Source organism: Myotis lucifugus, unplaced genomic scaffold, assembly GCF_000147115.1.
Source record: "Myotis lucifugus unplaced genomic scaffold, Myoluc2.0 scaffold_53, whole genome shotgun sequence".
NCBI classification, from domain to species: Eukaryota; Metazoa; Chordata; class Mammalia; order Chiroptera; family Vespertilionidae; genus Myotis; species Myotis lucifugus.
The window spans coordinates 117,984-141,968 of record NW_005871101.1 but is presented as its reverse complement, the minus strand read 5'-3'; the positions used below and the strand labels follow the sequence as shown (position 1 = coordinate 141,968).

General features: G+C 39.0%; 1 protein-coding gene across 1 annotated transcript in view; it reads right to left on the bottom strand.

Annotated features, from left to right (window-relative positions):
• SPATA16 (spermatogenesis associated 16) overlaps positions 1-23,985 on the bottom strand; it is a 197,324-nt gene that overhangs the window by 66,098 nt on the left and 107,241 nt on the right. The window contains 1 exon segment of the mRNA XM_006088830.2: positions 16,110-16,194. Coding sequence (XP_006088892.1) covers positions 16,110-16,194 — 85 coding nt within the window.

The following is a 23,985-nucleotide window of genomic DNA, read 5'->3' as shown; positions in this document are numbered from 1 at the left end:
TCCTAATGCTGAGACCCTTTAATACAGTTCCTCATGTTGTGGTGACCCCAACCATAAAATTATTTTCATTGCTACTTCATAACTGTAATTTTAATACTGTTATGCATCGTAATGTAAATATCTGATATGCAGGATGTATTTTCATTGTTACAAATTGAACATAATTAAAACATAGTGATTAATCACAAAAACAATATGTAATTATATATGTGTTTTCCGATGGTCTTAGGCGACCCCTGTGAAAGGGTCGTTCGACCCCCAAAGGGGTCGCGACCCACAGGTTGAGAAACGATGATATAGAGTGTGTGTGTGTGTGTGTGTGTGTGTGTGTGTGTGTGTGTGTCTACACTACTGTCCACTGTCCAGTCTGGTTAGGGTTAGGGTTAAGGTTTTAATTATACACGATGCTTCCATTAGCTGAATGACTTCAGCATTTAATGCCTAAAATTTACCCTGCATTAATTTTGTAGCAAAATTTTATTTCCAGGTTCTTTGGGCACAGAACTAAGGAGATCTGAGGTATTTTAAAATCACTCAACTTTATAACCAAGGAAGCTGAGGGTGGTGAATTCTGTTGACATACCTGAAGTCACACAATTAGAGGTGAAAGCAAGACAAGAACCCAAGTCTCCTAAACCAATGCTTTCTCTTACCCTGAGCGACTTTTCATCCTTCTAATTAGATTGTAAATTCCTGGGAGCATCAGGTAAGTACTACTTCTCTTTTTCTTTTTCTATGACTATGTTAATCCTGTCTTCAAAGACAGCAGTTTGACTCAACACTAATAGAGAAACAAATGAATCACATCACATCCAACCTAAACCAGGTCAAGATCCTCTTCACAAATTAATCCACACACAAAACAGAATATTCGTCCTTCACAGCTACTGGTCACAATAACACTGTTTAGTCCACCAGCCACTCATTAGATGTAGGATATGCTATCAGTTTGCATGCTTGTCTCAAAGGGAAACACTTACAAAAATTAGATGAGTGGCTTCTTGATAGGGAAACTTAAATGATGTGCTTGGGTTGCTGTAGCTTAGTGGCAAAGCACATTTAATTTATAAATAGAATTTACAGTATGCTCTTGTTCTAAAGACCCTGAATAATGTTCTGCTTGCACATTAGAGAAACACCAGCTGATAGAAACTCAGGGTTATCAGTGTGGGTTTCAGCAGCCTCCAGACTCTTCAGGATGCCACAGAGCTTTTATTCTTGATGATTTAAGATGACTCACCAAAAGGTATCGCAGGAATAAATAGCTACATTACTGCAATTATTTCATAAGCACAACTCGGTATTACTAGTGAGTTTTAGGCTCTGTGTTTAGTGGTAAATGTTAGCAGAGTTTAGGACCCATTTTGTCGTCGTGCATCCCAGCTCTTTACTTTGTTTAGTTATTTGAAGTTAGGTATCCATTTCCCTAACTGTATGTTGTTTTCTGATTGCGTTGCTTGACTGGTGGTTTTGGATTAGGGTATGGCTTGCTGGTGTAAACAGCTGATTAATGTAGGGTTGGGACAAGAACCTGATGATCTGGTCCCCCACCTGTAATGCTTTTTTACAAAGCATCTGTTTATCTCTTGGGCTACAATGCAGATTACTGAGTGGAAAAGCCAAGGATGACCTTGGAAAAGTGTATATTGGGGAAGTCAAAAGAATTCTAGCATGCTTTATTTGAAGACAAGATGTAGGTTGCATGGACTTTCTGCCATTAGAAAGCAACCTGCCCTTGTACTCTGCCTATGTAAACTTCATTTAATTCATTGATTAATCTGTAAAGCTCATTTGTTAATTAAATGAGGGGTCACTGTGCATTGGGTAAGTGCTGTAGATAAATTATTCTGTTTAATTGTGAAGGCAATACTAGAAAACAAGCATTGTTATCCCATTTCACAGATGAGAAAAACAGTCTTTGTATTAAACAATATGCAGTATTTCACATGGCTACTTTGTGTCAGTGCTTTTTCGGGATTTAAATCAGTTCTATCTTAGTCAGAGTCTCATGCTCAGAGCTATTTATGTTGTGGGGATGCAAAATGTGGTCCACAGCCCTGTCTGGCACTAAAAGAAGATTTCGAATATAGGAAGCACTCCTTTATAAAGCGTCACAAAGCAGAAATGGAATCCTTAGCAGAAGGAAACATGTACTAAAGGAGACTCCCAACGAGGGAACTGTTCATATTGGAAGCCAGTAGCTCTATGGCCCTGATGGTGCACAGACCAAGGAGGGATGACTGTCTGGAACCCAGGAAGAGGCCCTGCTGTGCCATGTAGAAAAGTGTCCTTACAGTGCTAGCGTCTAGTGCTCAAAGTTTGTCTTAGGTGTATTCCCAGCTCCTAAAATGTCTTTTCTTCTTCGGGTTTCAGCTTTGCTTGGCAACCAGATACCTCTTCTTTTCTTTATTATCTCTCTCATTTACTTGCAATTAATCTCTTCCAGGCTGTGGCTCCTCCTAGAGGACTTTTAGAAGGCAACAGATTGCAGGAGGATGCCATTAGGGGGCAGGTGTCCTCTTATATTAGACCTCCCATCAACAAGATGTCTCAGCCCTACCCAGTTTTGCTCAGTGGATAGAGCATCAGCCTGTGGTCTGAAGGGTCCCAGGTTCAATTTCTGTCAAGGGCACGTACCTTGGTTGCAGGCTCCTCCCTGGCCTGGGCCCTGGTTGGGGCTCGTGCAGGAGGCAACCAATTGATGTGTTTCTCTCACATCCATATTTTCCTCTGACTCCTTCTCTCTAAAAATCAATGGAAAAATATCCTTGGGTGAGGATGGGGATAAATGAAATGGGAGAGAAATGAAATGAAGTGCTGTCTTCAAGAGACCTGCCACTATACTTCCAAGTTGTCGGTGTCCGTCTTCAGTTTTATCTGATTGTGTCTTATATACAAATGTTAAAGCAGGCCAAGCCCCACCTCATTAAGAATGGATAAAACGAAGACTTGTCAAGCTTTTAAAAAAAATTTATTTTTATTTTTTTTTAAATTTTTAAATTTCTTTATTGATTAAGGTATTACATATGTGTCCTTACCCCCCTATTACTCCCCTCCGCCCCCACACACATACACACACACTCATGCCCTCACCCCCCCTGTTGTCCTTTAGGCTTATATGCATGAATACACGTCCTTTGGTTGATCTCTCGCCCACCCTCCCCTACCTTCCCTCTAAGGCAAGAGTTCTCAACCTGTGGGTTGCGATCCCTTGGGTTGTCAAACGACCCTTTCACAGGGGTCGCCTAAGACCAACCTGCATATCAGATATTTACATTACGATTCATAACAGTAGCAACATTACAGTTATGAGTAGCAACAAAAATAATTTTATGGTTGGGTCACAACATGAGGAACTGTATTTAAAGGGCCAGAAGGTTGAGAACCACTGCCTAAGGTTTGACGGTCTGATCGATGTTTCTCTGTCTCTGGATCTGTTTTTGTTCATCACTTTATGTTCATTATATTCCATAAATGAGTGAGATCATGTGATATATATCTTTCTCTGACTGGCTTATTTCACTTAGCATAATGCTCTCCAGTTCCATCCATGCTGTTGCAAATGGTAAGAACACCTTCTTTTTTACTGCAGCGTAGTACTCCATTGTGTAGATGTACCACAGTTTTCTAATCCATTCATCTACTGATGGGCACTTAGGCTGTTTCCAAATCTTAGCTATGGTGAATTGTGCTGCTATGAACATAGGGGTGCATATATCCTTTCTAATTGTTGTCTCTAGTTTCTTGGGATATATTCCTAGAAGTGGATCCATGGGTCAAATGGGAGCTCCATTTTTAGTTTTCTGAGGAAACTCCATACTGTTCTCCACAGTAGCTGCACCAGTCTGCATTCCCACCAGCAGTGCACGAGGGTTCCTTTTTCTTTGCATCCTTCCCAGCACTTGTCATTTGTTGATTTGTTGATGATAGCCATTCTGACAGGTGTGAGATGGTGCCTCGTTGTCATTTTGATTTGCATCTTTCGGATGATTAGTGACTTTGAGCATGTTTTCATATGTCTTTCAGCTTTCTGTATGTTCTCTTTCGAAAAGTATCTATTTAGGTCCATTGTCCATTTTTTGATTGGGTTGTTTATCTTCCTTTTGTTAAGTTGTATGTGTTCCCTATAAATATTGGAGATTTAAACCCTTATCAGTGATAACATTGGCAAATATGTTTTCCCATGCAATGGGCTTTCTTGTTATTTTGTTGATGGTTTCTTTTGCTGTACAGAAGCTTTTTATTTTGATGTAGTCCCATTTGTTCATTTTCTCTTTAGTTTCCATTGCCTTAGGAGCTGTATCGATGAAGATATAGCTTCAGCATATGTCTGAGATTTTGCTGCCTGTGGATTCCTCTAATATTTTTATGGTTTCTTGTCTTATGTTTAAGTCCTTTATTCATTTTGAGTTTCTTTTTGTGTATGGTGTAAGTTGGTGGTCTAGTTTCATTTTTTTGCATGTATCTGTCCAATTTTCCCAACACCATTTATTGAAGAGACTATCTTGACTCCATTGTATGTTCTTGTTTCCTTTGTCAAATATTAATTGAGCATATTGGTTCGGGTCGATTTCTGGATTCTCTATTCTATTCCATTGGTCTATATGTCTGTCCTTGTGCCAGTACCAGGCTGTTTTGAGATCAGTGGCTTTGTAATACAGCTTGATATCTGGTATTGAGAGCCCTCCTACTTTGTTCTTCTTTCTCAGGATTGCTGCAGCTATTAGGAGTCTTTTTTTAATTCCAGATGAATTTTTGGAGAGTTCGTTCTAGGTCTGTGAAATATGCTGTTGGTATTTTAATGGGGAGTGCATTGAATCTATAGATTGCTTTGGGTAGTATGGACATTTTAATGATGTTGATTCTACCAATCCATGAACATGGTATGTTCTTCCATCTGTTTATGTCTTCCTCTATCTCTTTTTTCAGTGTCCTGTAGTTTTCTGAGTACAGGTATTTTACCTCCTTAGTTCAGTTTATTCCTAGGTATCTTATTTTGTGTGTGTGTGTGTGTGATGGTAAATGGGATTTTTTTTCTTCCGTCATGCTTATTATCATGTTGGCCACGCCTGTACATTTGGGCTTGAAATAGTCCTTGTAAGGTGTTCTGGATGTCATTGGCTCTCATAGGCTGATACTTCTTCTTTAGACTGCACTGTATAAAATAGCACATGCTTTCTTGGATGGAAATAGGTTAGCTCAATAGTTACTTAAGATCCTGAGAAAAAGTAAATCATGCCGTATGTTAAAGGCTGACATTTAAAATGCCAAAGTCTCATTATATGGAAGAGGGAAGGTTATGAAAAAGAAAATGATCCAATCAGGAACTGCAGCACAGGTAGAGCAGCAGGCAGTCTTCAATAATTAGTGAGGAAAATACAATCATATGAGTTCAAGAAAAGAGGATAATTTATTTTTTATTTTTTAACTTAAATTCTCTATTGTTTAAAGTATTACACAAGTCTCCTTTTTCCCCCATTGACCTCTCTCCGACCGCTCCCACCCTCCAGCACAAGCCCTCACCCCCCCGCCCCCATCTGTGTCCATTGGTTATGCTCATATGCATGAATACAAGTCCTTTGGTTGATCTCTTACCCCCTCACCCATCTCCCCCGCCCACTGGCCTTCCCTCATAGGTTGGACAGTTTGTTCGATGCTTCTATGACTCTGGTTCTATTTTTGTTCATCAGTTTATGTTGTTCATTATATTCCACAAATGAGTGAGATCATGTGATATTTATCTTGAGGAGAATTTATTTTTAATTGATGTACAATACCATCAAAAAATGGCTAAATATAAATAAAAACATTAAAAGCTTTGAGCTTTACAGACTATCTTATACCTGGGTGAACACAGCTTAAAAAAAATTCTTAATTTCATGGAATAGTTATTCCATATCTCCAATTGCTCAAATAAGTGACTTCAATTTCTCTGCAAGCTTGTAAATCAATAACCCGTAAAAATCTATGGAAAATATAAAAGTTAACCAGAGAAACCTCTAAAGTTGATTTGAATCATAACACTTCTTGATTTTCATATGAAAACAAAACAAAGAAGGAATCAACATGTTCACAAATTTAAACTGAAGAGCAAATCCTCTACCTAAACAAAATAACCTCCTGGCAACATAGCCGAATAGCCTCAGGACTCTTGGGAATCAAATAACTGTACCTGAATTTGTTCAAGTAAAAAATGGCCTAAATTGCCTTACATCTCTGAAATCCATATCATTCTCAAATGAGAGAAAATGAAAAGAAATTTAGAGGTTACTTTTATCTTCCCTTAACAATCGTCAGAAACCCAAAAAGCTTTTTAGGAGCTGCCGGGGAGGAAAAGTTGACTGTTTAAATGGTGTGGGGTTCCTCTATCACCTACAGATAATGATTGCAAAACCAAACCAGCACCATTTAAGCAACAAGTAAATATTTCTCAGGTGAGGTTGAGGATTAATTTTTTTTTGCTTGATACAATGTCACCATTTTCGATGGAGCTTGAATGATCAATTTGCAGATAGAGGGCTAATGTACAAGGGAAGTATGCTGCTCCCTGCAGGGCACATCCAGAGGCACTGTCTCCAAATTCAAACATTATCTGGATACCTGACTGCTTTAGCAGGAGACAAAGGCCTCTATTTTTGTGACAATTGGGGCTTCAAAGGCAGACAACTCTGCAAAGGTGGCACTGTGACTAAAATTCACATGGAGGTGAAGTAATTAAATGTTGGGCTCATTTTTGAAAGAAGGCTTTGGCCCCTGGCATGTCCATGTGTGGCTGGGGAGTAGGGACAGAGTGAGGAGAAGGGAGGGATGGGTCAGGTAAAAACAACCTCACTTACTTGACAGTCTGGGAAAATCAACATCACCAAATATATATAATAGTAGTAAAATGTACACATGAGTTTAATATGAGTAGGGTTCAGGTGCTTTCCTCTATCCCTCCCTCCCTCCCTCCCTCCCTCCCTCCCTCCCTCCCTCCCTCCCTCTTTCTCCATCTTTCTCCATCTTTCCTTTCCTCCCTTTCTTTCTGCCTTCCTAATGCCAGGGACACTCACAGAACATCAAGAGAAGAACTACACAAAACTACACAAACAGGAAATAATGTCATGGTCACTATCTCATTCACGGGAACACTCACCCTTGGATCAAATACATGCCTACATCTTTCACTTAAAAGTGAACCTCCCCTACTGGCATACCACCTCAAACAGCATCAAAGCAAAGTGAAACATAAGCAGCATTTAACAACACTGGTAACCATGGAAACATACCATTAAAGAACATATAAACAGGAATGAATAATTAGATGAGAAATTCATTTCTACATTTATCTTTTTCCAAGACCCAGGAAAAGCAGCTCTTTTACCTCTTATTTAAATTTGGACACTTCCTCTTTAGTCTGTCTTCTAACTGAAAAATATGAGAATTTATAGAATGAGAATTTTAATATTTCCTAGCTTAATGAACAAATCTCTTTGTAGGCAAGTGACTAAAAAATCTTGCAATGCTCATTGTTGTCTCGATGTAACACTGAATGCAAGAAAGTCTCTTGAAGCAGCCAAGGAGTTTGCTTAGGGGATGGGAGATGTGCAGGCAAACCTGACTTAATAGCAAGGTGAGGAGGGGAGAATAGTTTCAACGCTTAAAAATAGGAAGCACAGGTTGCCTGGGAAGGCTGAGGGGAGAATCTGGGGCTTATGCATTATCTCACTTGTATTGTCAGGTAGGCAGCATCACCTGTGCAGGATATCTGACACTCTACCTTTCCACCTAGGGATTGCTAAATTGACCATTAACTTTAAAAGAATTTTTAATGGTCTTAGAGACCCTCTAGCCCAGGACTGTGCATCAGAGTCACCTAGTTGGGGAGAAGTAGACAAATACAGTTCTCGGGATCTCACCCAACTCTGGGAATCTACTACTTTAAATATTTTTCCAAGTGACTATGATACAGTTGGTCACTAGCTATATTTGAGAACCACAGTCTGAGGCTAACTTCCTCATCATATCGAAGCAGAAACTGAAGTCTAGAGCAGTTGTAGATGGAGTTTCTGGATTCAATTCCCCCTCCTTATAGGAATGTGATATCCACATCTTTGTCAAAGCTTTGTAGTGAGTAGATGAATCTTACCCCTTGCCATTGGGCTTGGCCACATGGCTTGCTTTGGCCAATGGGTTGTTAGAAAGCATAGTGTGAGCAGAGGTTGGAATGTGCTTATATAGTTTTGCTTTCTCTCTTAGACTCCTGCATTTTGCCATAAGAAGAAGAGACATCAGGTAGCCATTGGTCAAAGGAAGACTAGAGGCCTCTCAGTAGTAACTGGAACTAAGCCTAGTCAAGCCCAGGCAAGACCAGCCTAGAGAAATCAATTCCAAGGCAACCAACCTGCTTATTATTAGAAGTCACTGAGTTTTAGAGAGATTTGTTACACAGCATTACTGTAGCAGTAGTTTACTGATACAGAAATGAAGTGACTTATTCAAAATAGAATTCTAGCATAGGAATTAGAAGTTACATCTTGTGAATCTCAGGCCTGACCTCTTTCTACTGTTCATATTTATTTTGCTTCCTTTCTTTCACAGAATTAAGCACAGGTATCCATTGCTTCCATAAGATCCTTTTTCTCAACATACATTCCCTATATCCCAAAACATTCTGTCACTGTTCCTCATTAGAGCTTGCATGAATTCTGTCACCTTCTGTCATCAGAGTTTACCTCTTCTTTGATCTTATTCCTTCAGGATTCTGTTTTCATGTTTACAAAGAGACTAAGAAGTCTTAAATGAACTAATTCCCACGATTCTGTTCAGGCTTCACCAATGAATGAGTTAAAAACTCCCAGATAAAATTCTTTTGCATGAAACCATAGAGACTCAATGCCAAATGGTGGGAATGTAAACATGATACATGGCAATTGATAGGGAAAGGTTTTTAAGTGAGTGTTTTGGTATTTCTTAAATCATATCTAATGTAAATACTACAGGTGAGGCAAAAGTAGATTTATAGTTGTTTGTATGAAAAATAATACAATAATTAATAAATAATACTACAAAAATAAACTCTATTTCCTGTACTCACAACTGCAAACCTAATTTTGCCACACTGTGTATAATGCCTGCTTGCTTTCAGACACTCTGTGTCCAAATATTTTATAAACTCTCTGCCTGACAAGGACAAATAAATAAATAAATAGACTTTAAATATACACCATTAAGAGAAATGGCTCATATGGTATTTCTATTTTGTTCCATTTGGTGGAAAAATTTTTCATGTGGAAGAAAATCTTTAGAGAGAACACATTTTTCTTCTCCAGAACATGTAGGTGTTTTATTAAAGCTAATAAAATTTTTTTCTGTTTCCTTGACCTTACTTTGCCTGTCATTTCATGCTGATGATTTTATTTTTATTCTGAGGTTGAGATATCATTAATTTTCACCATGTAAATGACTAATATTGGGATGATTTTGCAATATCAAGAAGAAGATAAAAGAACTGAAGCAAAAAAGTTAGAATTAATTATCAGTACAAGGAATCAACTTACGTTCAGTGTTAAGTTATACTACACCCTTCTCTGGTTAGTGCAGAGAAATCCATTAGCTTGCTGCTGCCTTGATTGCCACATTTGAAAGAAGCTAATGGCTAAGACCTTTGGATTTTCATGGAGACACTAGTGATCATGGAAACCAATGAGATAAAAATTCTTGTAATTCTATACCCTTCTCCAAATAGTCTGATGAATCCCACACTCAACTAAAGCACAAAAACTGTCCACAATTGTAAACTTACACACACGCACACACACAGAAATATTTGTGGAATACACATAAGCACTGAAATTTGAAAATTACAAGTAAAACAACTATTCCAAAATATTCTAAACATTATTGGTTTGAGCTTTATGTCAAACCAATATTTAATGTAGTTTATTTATTCATTTGACAAATAGGTATTGAGCTATATTTGCAGTTCACTTTGATGAAAAAAACTGGAGAAAAACATGTACAGAAAAAGAGATTAAGAAGAAGTGGTGTCTAATTTAAGTGCCAGTTGTTTTTCTTCATAAATGTTCTGTGTCAGAAAACATATATGTTCCTTCAAAACATATATCAGTGATGCCTATTTTGTTCACTGATGCGTTCCCATCACACAGCACAGTGCCTAACATATCGTCACTAATAAGTGCTCAATAAATATTTGCTGAATGAGTATGATAACAAATGCAATTTGAGAGCAAAGAAAAAAAGGTATCTACTAATTTAAGAAGCATCTGGAGACACAGGATTGGAAAAGTTTCAAGTTTGAATGACTACAGTGCAGTTCCATCACATGGCACTAACATTCTGGGTGCTATTTTTTGCTTTAAGTGCTGAAAGCAGTAAATGTCTCTTGCTAGGCCCAATACCAAAGAGAAGAAGGGCTGCTGAAAAGAGAATGAGTTGTGCAAGAGTCTTAACTCATGGTTGTGAACCCCCGAAATTCAAGTAAGGGCTTTAGGGGCCCAGAGATGGCACCATCTTCTTCAAGGATGCGGCTGGGGAAAATCTTGTTTCTTGGTGCAGCCAACACCTGATTTTTTCCTTTGAGAATAATTACATCAAATAAGTATTCCTTGTTGGTGAGCCCTTTTTGGAAACCATACATGCCATTGATATCTTGAAGATGGTGAACATTTCAATGCCAAGTACAACTTGATTGGATGGGAAGTCTTGGTATTCTCTGCACAGATGGACAACCTGTGAAGCTGGCACTGCCTCAGCCTTTGCTGCTTCACTAAGGAAAGATGCTCCACATGTCAGGCTTTCTACATGGGTCTGTGTTGGTGTCAGCAACCCTTCCAACAATCCCCAAAGAGGTCTTTTACTGCTGTGAAAGTCTTCAGCTTCCTCAGAGCCAAGAACTCAAATCAGTGCCACTTCAGTAGATGTTTGTCAAGATACAAGAACACACACCACTTGGTTCTTGCCTATTATAGAAGTTTGTTGGCAATCCAGAGAGGAAACTTAGAAATAATTTGGTTAATTTTTTCTTTTTATTTTAGAAAATATATTTTTATTGATTTTAAAGAGGAAGGGAGAGGGAAAAGAGAGTTAGAAACATCGATGATGAGAGAGAGTCATTGATCAGCTGATTCCTGCATGTCCCTCACTGGGGATCGAGCCCGCGGAGATGCCCTGACTGGGAATCGAACCGTGATCTCCTTGTTCATAGGTTGATGCTCGACCACTGGCCAGCTGGTTAATTCTTTTAAAATGTTTAAGGGAAAAGAAAACCTATTTTAGAACAAATTCATAGTGAGTTCATTCCAGGACGAGTTTTTATTTTTTTCATGGCTGATATCTTAGTCAGATAAAGTAGACAAATCTTTTGATTGACATACTGAATTAACAATTAGACATGCTTCTGAAAAATACTATGAGCTTGTTTTTGGTCAAGCTGCTTCTTCAAATGAGGTGGCCAGAGTCAAATAACAATATGAACTTTCCAATACTAGGGGTGAGGCTGACAAAGTCTAGAGAGTTTCTAGCTACAAAAATCTATAGAAGCCTAGCAAATGGCTTATGTCTTATAAAGGTCCCTTTTTGTTTCGATAGCATTAACATTGAAACACATTGCTGACATAGACAGCCTTGATGATATAGACTTAACAAAAACAAATCTCATTGACTTGAGGACAAAGGAATGATGTAATATGAATTTTGGTTTATTTATTTATTTATTTATGTATTTATCCTCACCCAAGGGCATTTTTCCCATTACTTTTTAGAGAAAGAGGAGGGGAGGGAGGAGAGAGGAAAAGAGAGAAGGGGGGGCATTGAGGTGAGATAACACATAGATTGGTTGCCTCATGCACGCACCCTGACAGGGGCTGGTGATCAAACTTGCAACCCAGATACGTGCCCTTGACCAGGAATCAAACCTGCCACCCTTTGGTGCAAGGGCTGGTGCTCTAACCATTTAGAACACCAGCCAGGCCGAATTTTGTGTTTTTTGATGCCTGCCTACCCATATGAGATATTGTGAACTATAGAAGTTCTGACTCCATTTGCTATTCAAAACTTTGTGAACCAGGGTTTTAGCTCTATTGCCATTAAAATGAAATGCTGACAGTGATGAGATGTCAAATATATTTCAGTTTTTTATTCCAGAAAACTTGCACAACCCTCTCACAAGAGTGAGAAAGCCAGAATAATCTGTAAGTGCTGCTTTGGTGTTCTGTGTGCAGGAGATCAATTTTCAATGCAGTGAGATAAAGGGTAAACATATTTTTCTCTGTGTATGTGTTTATGAGTATTGTTTCTAGGTGGATGCCTGCAAATTGAATCAGATTCTCAGAGGGGTTTGTGATTTAAAAAAGAAAAAAGAAAAGAAAAAATTTAACAGAACAATTAAGGTGGGGAATGAGCTTATCAGGCAGCTTGCCTGGGTAGAGAGAGGAGGAGAGGGAGGGAGGGAGGGAAAGACAGAGGCGTGGGGGCTTCGATGTGAGACAGACACATAGATTGGTTGCCCCACGCATGCACCCTGACAGGGACGGGGCTCCTCTGCACTCATTGCATGGAGTTCTGCAACAAAATTAGCTGCTATCGCCTTTTCTCACTCCACTTTGCTGAATGGTGCAGACCAGAGTTGGCTCTGCTACTCACATGGCAGGAGATAAAGCCACACAGAAGATAACCCGAGAGCATGGCTGAAAGTGAAGCCTGGAAAGCAGGAAAGGGAGACAGGAGTGGAAGAGCAGGGAGTCTTGTTTGTTTCCTGATGCTATTAAATCTAGTCCTGGATCTAAGGGGCAAAGGGCTTGGGAGGTGGATTAGAGTTTACTATAAAGTTCTTCTTGGAATAATGTTATTATTTTTAGGAGCAATATATGAGTACCCAAGGGACACTGCTTTAAAATAGCTAATTCTTAGCCTGAGTAGGGCTTTCCATTTTGTGAATTAGTTCAGAATTGTGACGAGTTCTCCAGTGTTTGAGAAAAGGGTGGCTGATAACAGAAGAAGGGAATCAGCTGCAGAGGCATGTATGCAAGTACAGTCTCCTGACAAATTATTTCCAACCCTCTCTAGCTCTGACGAGGTGACACTATTATAGAATAACATGTGCAAACACTTTTATTCAAAGTGATATATCCCAGTGTGAGCTGTCATATAGTGTAGAGATTTATGCCCTTCCTTTCTTGCTGAGTGGATGATATGAAAATACTCTTAATACAATTTAAAGGAGTTCTTGAGCTTACCAAAGCAAGGGTCTGTTCTTTTGCATAGAAACTTCTTTGTAAGTCAAAGGTCTATGAGAGAGGGTATAGACTGGTTCTCAAATTTTTACATTCTGAAATTTTCCATTTCCTGCTTAAAACCTCTAAAAAAAATAACTGACCAGAATGGGAGGGTTTTATGTTGTTGAATAGAAACTGTATAGTATCTTCTCCGCTTACAAAGGTAGTGAAAACACCCCTGTCTATATTCAGCCTTAATGAATGTCTACGAATGTACATGCAAATACAATTCCTAGTCTGTGATGTTTGGGGCATTCTTAAATTCAACAGTGTAGTTGCAATGGTGTTCGGTAGTGGGGCATCCCTACCGTTAAAGTTGGCATGGACTGGGTACTCTTGGGCAATGTCCCAAACCCCCTTGTGATTTAGGACAGAACAGGTTTATATTTATATTTGAATTAAGATCAAGGAGAGGCTAGCTAGCACAAGGAAGAATCTAACAGATGAGACAATGGTGTGGTGAGGCTGGGCTAGTTAGAGGGGTTTAGGTTATGGAATTTACCTATAGGGTGAAATGTCTAATTATGTTACTTTTTTTCTTAAAATTTGTGATGTCATGTTTGGATGTGCCTAAAAGTGAAATTTTAGTGCTCACATGGGCTTTAAGAATAGACCTCCTCAGGAACTTTATGCTAGACATCTCTTATTTCACAGCTGAAGCCCCTCTGGAGATTACCCAGCCTCAGGTTAGGTGACTGGTGCTTGAATTTGGACTGAATCACATGTGACTTCCAGACAAGGGCTCGTTTTCAATATACCACGTTTGCTTCAAAGTAAAGGAGAAAAGAAGAATACCAAGAGAAATATGTTTTTCTTATCTTTCCTTAAAACAGAATGGCAAAATAATAGTGTTTGTTCTATTCTTTTTTAATATAGCAAACACACATGCATTGCTAAGTGGAGATTATTTTCTTAGTTTGAGGTAAATAGTGATATTGGTGCTCTTTGAAAGATAAAGGAAATAAAATGATTAACCAATTTCAAGCTCTTGACCTATCTTAAGTTGAATCAACATTGGACCTTTTTCCTCCTTAGTTCAATGCAGACAACACAATAGACACTCAACATATGTTTGTTTAATGAATGGATAAACTAAAACAAACATTCATTTGGGACCTAATATATGCCAGGCCTGCTAGCTATTATCTCATCCTCAAGATTTAATTCCTGTCCCATCTCTCTCTAGAAGCCTCTGAAATCCTTTAATAAAGTGTCCTCTTCCTTTACTATATCTATAGCCCATGTTATTTTCTTGTGTTTCAAATCTAGCAATTCTTTACAACTATTTACTAACATGTCTATAAGCAACTACTACTATTTTGCATATTCTAGATTTCCTTAGAAAATTCTAAAACTTATCAGCAAATTAATAATTTTTTGAGATTAAAATTTAGCCCTAACTGGTTTGGCTCAGTGGATAGAGCATTGGCCTGCGGACTCAAGGGTCCCAAGTTCGATTCCAGTCAAGGGCATGTACCTTGGTTGCGGGCACATCCCCAGTAGGGATTGTGCAGGAGGCAGCTGATCGATGTTTCTCTCACATCGATGTTTCTAACTCTCTATCCCTCTCCCTTCCTCTCTGTAAAAAATCAATAAAATATATTTTTTAAAAAAATTTACCTACCTAAAGATTAACTTAAAACAAAAACCACCTACAGGTCTCAATTATAATCATCCAAATATTTAGATGAAACAATATAAATTACTGAGAATTTTACATAGTAAACATAATACTTTACTGTTTAATGAAGATAACATTCTGAAATACAGAAAACTAGGGGCCAAGACACAATAGTGAGAATGTGGGAAAAATTATGAAGCATTGGAAGATGGCAGCAATTATTTCTTTCATATTAGTGTTTTAGCAGATCTTATTCTGGTTGGTTCCAAAGGTTCATATTCAATTAAATTAAACTATCTTGAAACACAGAGGAAAAAAACCAGCCTCACTTAGTCTGGAGAGCAGAAGCTATGGAGGAGGAAGGTGGCTTTTGTAGTTGATTTTCAAATATTTGAAAAAAAATTATTTGGAAATGTGTTTCCATTTGATCATTGTGGCCCCACTGGGAACCGCTTGATCTAAGTTTTAAGGGGGTAGAAATCCACTTTGAATGAAGAAAGCAGTTTATCTAGTTAGCAAGTTAGATGTTGTTTCTTGAGGATAAGTGAGGTCTTCATTTTGTACATAGTTCAGCAGAAAGTCATTGACAATTTGTGGGGGGAGAATAGGACAAAAGTAGACTTGTATGTTGTGAAGATTAACTTAGTACATTCTTAATTCTCCTATAATTCTAAGAAATTATGATTCTCTTCTTGATATCTAACTGACCTTTCATATGACTTTTTGCTGCCATTTTGAATAACAAGAAAGAAGATCTGCAGTTTGTTTGGTTATTGTTGCAAATCCTAAATGTTACCCAATAAATACAACTGATCTTTGTATTTCCCTTCATTATGTAATTGGTATTACTTGTAGCATCTGATTTTATAGGTCATAGACCAAAAAGAATGTATGAAAATACAAAGTTCATATTTAAAGGATCATGTCATAATAGCATGCCTGGGAAAACAATTCTGGGGATGCCTAAAATCTATATTGGGTTGTAAAACTGAAGTATGGGCCAAGGGAGAACAACCTTGAATTTTGCCCTTAAAACTAGCCTCAGAAAATATACTTAATTACATACTTAATATACTTAATTACTACTGAGTAGTGTCTCTCTGATGGATATGCTCACAGCTACCTTTTTCAGCAGTCTTGTAAGCACCAACCCTTCATTTTGGGTCTAAAAATGAGATGGGCCCCTTTTTCCTAGTTGGGACATCAATTTTTACCTGCCAATACAGTTTGATGAGCTTGCTTATACACTGTTCACTTCCTCCAAAAAGCCAGAACATGTAGTCAGCAATCATGGCACTCCTAAGAACAAGAACAGATAAAAAAACAACAACAAAAAACAAATTTAGAAGACAAAAGGAAAACCACACCAGGTAATACATGTGAATACTGAGGAAAAAGATTTTGTAATATATAAATTTGGTGGGACTAATATTAAACAAAGCATAAGGCACAGTTTTCCAAGTTAAAAGTAAGTCTTTTTTTGATAGCTACATAAGAGAAGCAACTAGCCATTTATCTTTTATATATTTTTTTGTTTATACAGTATAAGAATAGTATTTGCAGATGATGAGAGAATGCTTTGTTTTGGTTGCCTCTTACTAAGCTCCAAAGCATTTATAGAGTAACACATTTTATGGAGTCTAAAATGCCTTTAAACCTAGCATAGCATTATAGCTAACTATTATATATTGGTTTTTAAGCACATCTCCTGCTTTACCTGAGTTAAAGATCATTCACCTCTGATTAAATTACCCTCCTTAAAATTGAAAATAAAAAATTTCCAATTCTGCAAACACTCCCCTCCCCGCAAACTTGTGTTTAATTGAATTGGTTTTAGTATCTAGTGTATACAACCACTGCATTAGTCTTATTAAGCTGAGGGGATATTAAAAAGTATTGTGCAATGGATATTAATTCATTGCTTAGCACCCTTTGGAAAAACAGTTTACTTTTATGACTGTTTCTCTGCTAGGCTTCTCTATTTCTTTTCTCCAGAGACTCCAAATCCAATTAAATGTGACTAGAAGTAATTCCAAATTGTCACGTTAGCCAATTAAACATATAATAATCCTGTGTACCTAATCACTAGAACCAAAAGTTTATTTATTTAAGTAGAGCTATCACTGTGTACCCTGGAATGTTTTTCTTATCTTTGCCTGCAGATACGTGTTGTTTCTTGACATCACTGTAAATTGAATTAGAAATTTTACTTCCCTAAATGTAGGTTGTGTAAGACACAGCAGCTATAAACTTACTATGGTACTATGTTAAAAGCATTAAAATGTTTAGATTCTCTTTTTAAATTTCTTTATTGATTAAGTTATTACTTATGTGTCCTTATCCCCACATTACCCCCCGTTCCCCCTACTCATGCCCTCACCCCCCTGTTGTCTGTGTCCATTGGTTAGGCCTATATGCTTGCATATAAATCCTTTGGTTGATCTCTCTTGCTCAGAACAGAGAAAAATTGGGACTTTAAAAATTAACAATGGAAAAAAATACCACCATTTGGTGGATTATTCAGCTCAATGTTTTTCTTTTCACACATGTGTTATTGAAAAGAAGCTGTCCGCTGACATTTTAAAATAAATGATAATAATTTAAGAATAACTGATCTTTTAAGAATCCTTTCATATTTCCAGAGCTCTAGTTTAATAAGATAAAGGGAGCTAGGAGGTTTTGATGTTGTATGAATATGTATGGGGTAGCCAACAAGCCATAGAAATCACAGACAAGAAAGTGGTAAAGGTGAATTTCAAACATTTGCATTGTGGAAGAAACACCCGGAAACGTTTTCTTGCCACGACTACCTAAATAGGCAGCCTATTGGATAGAGAGGTACCTGTCACCTAATAGAAATACATTTAATAAATTCTGAATTGAGGAAATAAATGAAAAATCTTAATGAAAATATCTATTAAAAAAAATCAACCAATGGAAAAGCTCACTCTCAAGGATAGCACACGTTGTATAGATAGAAGCTTAGGTGATGACTGACTGCATTCTGAATCTTCCTTCCCTTGATTATTAAAAGTGGCTCAACTCTCATAGTTTAACAGGACACCAGCCTTTAGTTAAACAGGCGTTGGGGAGTTGGGGGTGACAAACTTTTCCTGTAAAGAATCAGATAGTAAATATTTGTGGGCCATGTGTCTCCTAACTACTCAGCTTTGTCTTGCGGAAGCAGCTATAAACAATGCATAAGCAAATGACTGGGGCTGTGTTCCACTAAGACTTTATTTCCAAGAACATATGCAGGGCCAGGTTTGGCATAGTTTGTCTCACTCTAAGGTAAACAGATTTCTAGGTTGAGCAACAGGTGGCAAGCATTGGTATAACTGCCAGTCAATCATCAGAAACCGTCTGCACCTTCTGGCCACAGGCCTCCTGAAATATTTCAGTCTACTGTTTTCTCCTTTGGGACTATGTACACATTGTGCTAAAAGGACTGTGCAGAGATCAGGAAAGAAACTTTATAATTTTGAAACATTCAAAAAAATGTAAAAGATATTCTGGCTCATAGACCTAGTGACTTGAGTTAGGTAAAGGCTAGATTGATAGTTTCATTATGTGAAGGATTGTCCAGTTGTTATTGGAACAATTGTGAGAGAAAAGGAGATAGATCAACACAGTGGGTTTCTGGAGATTGTCTGCATTTTTGAAGCTTCTGGTGCTTTGGTTTTGAGTTTACTAGTGTAAATTTAGAATTTTTAGTATTTTCATTTTCCCAAAGTTGCTTTTTTTCTGTAATGATGTGTTGTCAAATTGCTCAATTCTTAAGTATGATTTTATTAGACCTGGGGGCTCAAGTCTTTTTCCAAGGAATGCATCTTCAAATTTATATTGAGAGTGGGTAAACAAAGGTGAAGAGACTGAGAAGTACATGTTGGTAGTTAAAAATAGTCACGGAGATGTAAAGTACAGCATAAGGAATATAGTCAGTAATATTGTGATAACTATGTATGGTGCCAGGTGGATCCTAGAATATGGGGGGCAACACTTTGTAAAGTATATGATTATCTAATCACTATGCTCTACACCTGAAATCAGTACAAAATGATATTGAATGTAAACTCTAATTGAAAAATAAAATCACATAAAAAAGAAACAAGTGAGGAATTAAGATTCATTGAAATTTGTTACCTGCCCTCAGTGAAGCACAATTATTTTAATAGTAAAAAGGTAGAGAGGGCCTTGCTGGTGTGGCTCAGTGATTGAGCATCGACCCAGGAACTGAGAGGTCACTGGTTCTATTCCTGGTCAGGGCACATGCCCAGGTTGGGGGCTCGATCCCCCGTGGGTGGTGTGCAGGAGGGAGCCAATCAATGATGTTTCTCTCTCATCGATATTTCTATCTCTCTATCCTTCTCCCTTCCTCTTTCTCTAAAAATCAATTAAAAACATTAAAAACATAGGTATGGAGGTTCCTCAAAAATTAAGACTGGAACTACCATATGACCCAGCAACCCCTCTTCTGGCTATCTACCTGAAAAATTTGAAAACATTTATTCGCAAAGACATATGCACCCCTATGCTCATTGCAGCGTTATTCGTGGTGGCCAAGACATGGAAACCACCTAAGTGTCCTTCGATAGTTTTGGATAAAGAAGATGTGGTACATATATACAATGGAATACTACTCAACTGTAAGAAAAGATTAACTACTGCCATTTGCTATGGTCCTTGAGAATATACTAAGCCATATAAGTCAGACAGAAAAAGTTAAAAACCATATGATTTCACTTATATGTGGGGTATAAAACTGAAAGCAACAAATGAACAAACAAGATAAACAAAAACTCTTCAACACAGAGAACAGTATGGTGGTTACCAGAGGGAAAGGTGGGTAGGAAGAAGTAAAAGGTAAAGGGGATCAAATATATGGTGACAGAAAATGATTTGACTTTGGGTGATGGGCACACAATGCAGCATAGAAATCATGTTTCATAGAAATGTACACTTGAAACTTATATAATCTTATTAGCCAATGTCACCCCAATCTACACTAATAAAAGACAAAGATGCTAATTGACCATACCTTTGCTACACCCCAAGCCACGCCCACCAGCCAATCAGAGTGACTATATGCAAATTAACACAACCAAGATGGCGGCCAGCAGCCACAGAGCTGGAGCAAGCAGGAGGCTTGGTTGCCTGGGTGATGGAGGAAGCCAAGCATCCCGCAGGCCCTGAGCTGGCTATGGGCTCCGCTCATGGCAACAAAGTTTCAATTATAAAAGACAAATAAATCCCAGATAGCTGCTTCCAGCCAGCCTCCACTGGGAGCTTGGGTGGCTGGGGGCCGTGGCCAGCCTGCAAACAGCCATTAGCCCCTCACCCAGGATGGCCACACCATCATGGGGTGAGGGTCCCCGCTGGGGGGCTTAGCCAGCCTGAAAACGGCCCTCAGCCCCTTACTCAGACTGGCCAGGCACCCCAACAGGAGCTCCCACCCTGAAGGTGCTGTGGCCAGCCTGCAAACAGCCATCAGTCCCTCACCCAGGCTGGCCAGACACCCCAGGGGGGACCCCCACCCTGAAGGGGCTGTGGCCAGCCTGCAAACAGCCATCAGCCCCTCACCCAGGCTGGCCAGGCCCCCCATGGGGAACCCCCACCCTGAGGGGCTGTGGCCAGCCTGCAAACAGCCATCAGCCCCTCATCCAGGCTGGCCAGGCACTCCTATATAATAAAAGGGTAATATGCAAATTGACCCTAACAGCAGAACAACTGGGAATGACTGGTCACTATGACACACACTGACCACCAGGGGGCAGATGTTTGATGCAGGAGCTGCCCCCTGGTGGTCAGTGCGCTCCCACAGGGGGAGCTCTGCTCAGCCACAAGCCAGGCTGATGGCTGCCAGTACAGCGGTGGTGGTGGTGGGAGCCTCCCCCGCCTCCTCAGCAGTGCTAAGGATGTCCAACTGCAGCTTAGGCCTGCTCCCCCCTGGCAAGTGGACATCCCCTGAGGGCTCCTGGGCTGCCAGAGGGATGTCCGACTGCCAGCTTAGGCCCAGACTGCGAGAGGGCACAGGCCAGGCTGAGGGACCACCCCCCCCAAGTGCACAAATTTTTGTGCACTGGGCCTCTAGTAAATTTAATAAAAAAATAAAAAGGTACTAGAAACAAAATATGGTTTCATAAAGCTACATGCATGTGGAAATATTTTTCTTAAGTATCATGCATTTATTTCAATACCTGACACAGAGCTATGCTCATATGAGGAACACAATTTAGCTTGTAGTTGCTCCAACCCCATTTTTCTTCCCAGTGGAAATGGGAGTTATACCTTCATCACCACCTTCCTTTGTCAGGTTCCCTATCATAACTCTGCCCTACAGCTTAGTCTTTATGAATCAGTATAAAAAGCAGTGGAAGAACATAAAAAGAGCACAAAAATAACATTATACTATGCAATATTTATGAGGGAAGAGACATTTTTTTTTTGTTTTTCAATCATGCTGAATTTATAATCAACTCAGAGCATCTGCAAGGAGTCAAGTACCTGTGGGATCTGAGTTTTGGCTGACTTATGAGTGGATGTATACAGCACCCTATCATTCTCCCTACTTTCCTTCAGGTATTTCTGTTTACTCTAGGCTGATATCCTGGATGCTCATCAATGTAATTCAGTGTTGCTTCTAAGTGTCTTCATTTCATTGTCATTATTCTAGTCAACTTACTTTCATTAATCTACTGAATTTTGTAGCTGTACTGGAACTGCATGATCATATTAGCCAAACCTTTTAAATTGACAGTTGATGTTTTAATATCTGTCAGTTTTGAGCCTTTAATAAATGCTAAGCACCATGCTAAGCTCTTTGCATAGCAGAATGTGAACCCAACCCACCCACACTGCTGCACCAGACCTCATCCTATCGTGTCTACCCATGGAAACTGCTCCAGCAACATTCTCTCTCTCTCTCTCTCTCTCTCTCTCTCTTCTATTCTATTCTTTCTTTCAAATTTCCCTTGGATTTTCCCCCAGCACATAAAATGCTGTCCTTTTCACCTCTTAAAAACATCCCAAGACCTCTCTTGATCCACTTCCCTCCCAGTTACCACCTTAATCATTTCCTTCTCTACAAACAAACAAACAAACAGACAAAAAAAAACCACCTCCTTGAGAAAGCTGTGAGCAAATGTCTAATTATCTCTAATTTATCTCTCCTGAACTCACTCCAGCGAGGTTTTCATTCTCGCCTCCTTACTGGAACTGCTCTTGTGAATGCTGTTAAGGGTCTCCATGCTGCTCAATGCAATGGTTCGATTCTCAGTCTTCATTTTACATGCCCTCTCAGGTGCAAATGATACCAATCCTTGTTCCTGCCTCCAGTCTCCCCCCCCCTCTCCCCGTGACTGCTATAGCTTGGCTCTTTCTGATTTCCCTCCTTTTCTCACTGGTTGCTCTTTTTTGTCTCCTGTGCTGGTATCTCATCTCCCTGGATTCCTGACTTTGGGGCACGCAGGGCACAACACTCACACCCCTTTGCTTTCTTTCTGATGCCACCAGTTTCACGGTTTTAAGTATCATTGACAGGTTGACAACTCTTACATTTATACTCTGTGTTTAAACCTCTTCTTGGATCTTTAGACTCTTATAAAAGCTGCTTTCTTGACATGTCTACTTAGATATGTGAAAATCAAAAAACAGAGACTAGCCTTGAAAATCCCCTGGGCAGACAAAACCAGGTTAGTCATACAAACAAAGCTTCTAAACTTATTTTGCAAGACTAACTTGACGGTGGGTGGTTTCTTGCTGATGCCTTTGGAAATCATAAGCAAAACTTCAACTGTTTTTCAAGGTTGGTATGAGGTAACCACTGACCAATTTGCTATCATTTGAAAAATTCTAATATTATAACCAATCACTGTGAAGAATAAATAGTCACTGCTTTCTCACTATATTGGCTGCTTTATAACAATAGACCCCTGAGCCTCATTCCATGTTTTGGTTTGAGAGCTCCTGGTTTATAAACTATCTTTATGACATGTGCACAATAAATTTTGCTAATTATTGCTACTTCAGTGATTCATTGAACTTAATTGGGCTATTTCTGAACCTTTGAAAGATACCTAATAGGTATTTATTTTTTTTAGCATTCACTTTGTTATTATTTTAAAAGATTTTTATTGACTTCAGAGAGGAAAGGAGAGAGAGATAAAAACATCAATGATGAGAGAGAATCATTAATTGGATGCCTCCTGCACACCCCCTACTGGGGATGGAGCCCGTAACTCCGGCATTTGCCTTTGACCGGAATTGAACCCGGGACCCTTCAGTTCAAAGGCTGATGCTCTATCCACTGAGCAAATTGGCCAGGGCCCTGATAGGTATTTAAAACTTAACATTTCCATACCGGGGATGCTGATCCTCCTTATGTCCCCTCCCCAGTCCCTAGTCATCTACCCATCTATCCAATTTCTCAGGCAAAAAATCTTGGAGTCATCATTGACGCCTCTCTTTATTTCATATGTTCTATCCAATCGAAGATAAAATTCTGGTCAGGTTATCTTTAACCTATATCAGAATCCTGCCACTTCTCACCACCTCCAGCATTACCATCTGGTCCATCATATCTCACCCGGATTATTGCAACAACCTAACCTTCAAACTGGATCCCCTGCTTCCCCATCTGTCTGTTTTCAATGCAGCAGATGGAACAATCTCATTAAAACTGGTGTGCTGGCACAGGTCACTGCTATGCTTAAAACTGCAAAGACTACTTATCTCACCCATAGACTCCACCAGTCTTTAGAATGGCATTTGATATACTACAAAGCCATTGTAATAAAAACAGCCTGGTACTAGCACAAGAACAGGCATATAGATCAAGGGAACAGAACAGAGATCCCAGAAACCAACCCACGCCTTTATGGTTAATTACTATTTGGCAAAGGAGGTAAGGGCATTCAATGGAGTAAAGAGAGTCTCTTCAATAAGTGGTGTTGGGAAAATTGGACAGGTACATGCAAAATAATAAATAAATAAAATAAAATAAACCACCAATTTACACCAGACACAGAACAAACTCAAAATGGATAAAAGACTTAAATGTAAGTCGCAAAACCATAAAAATCGTGGAAGAAA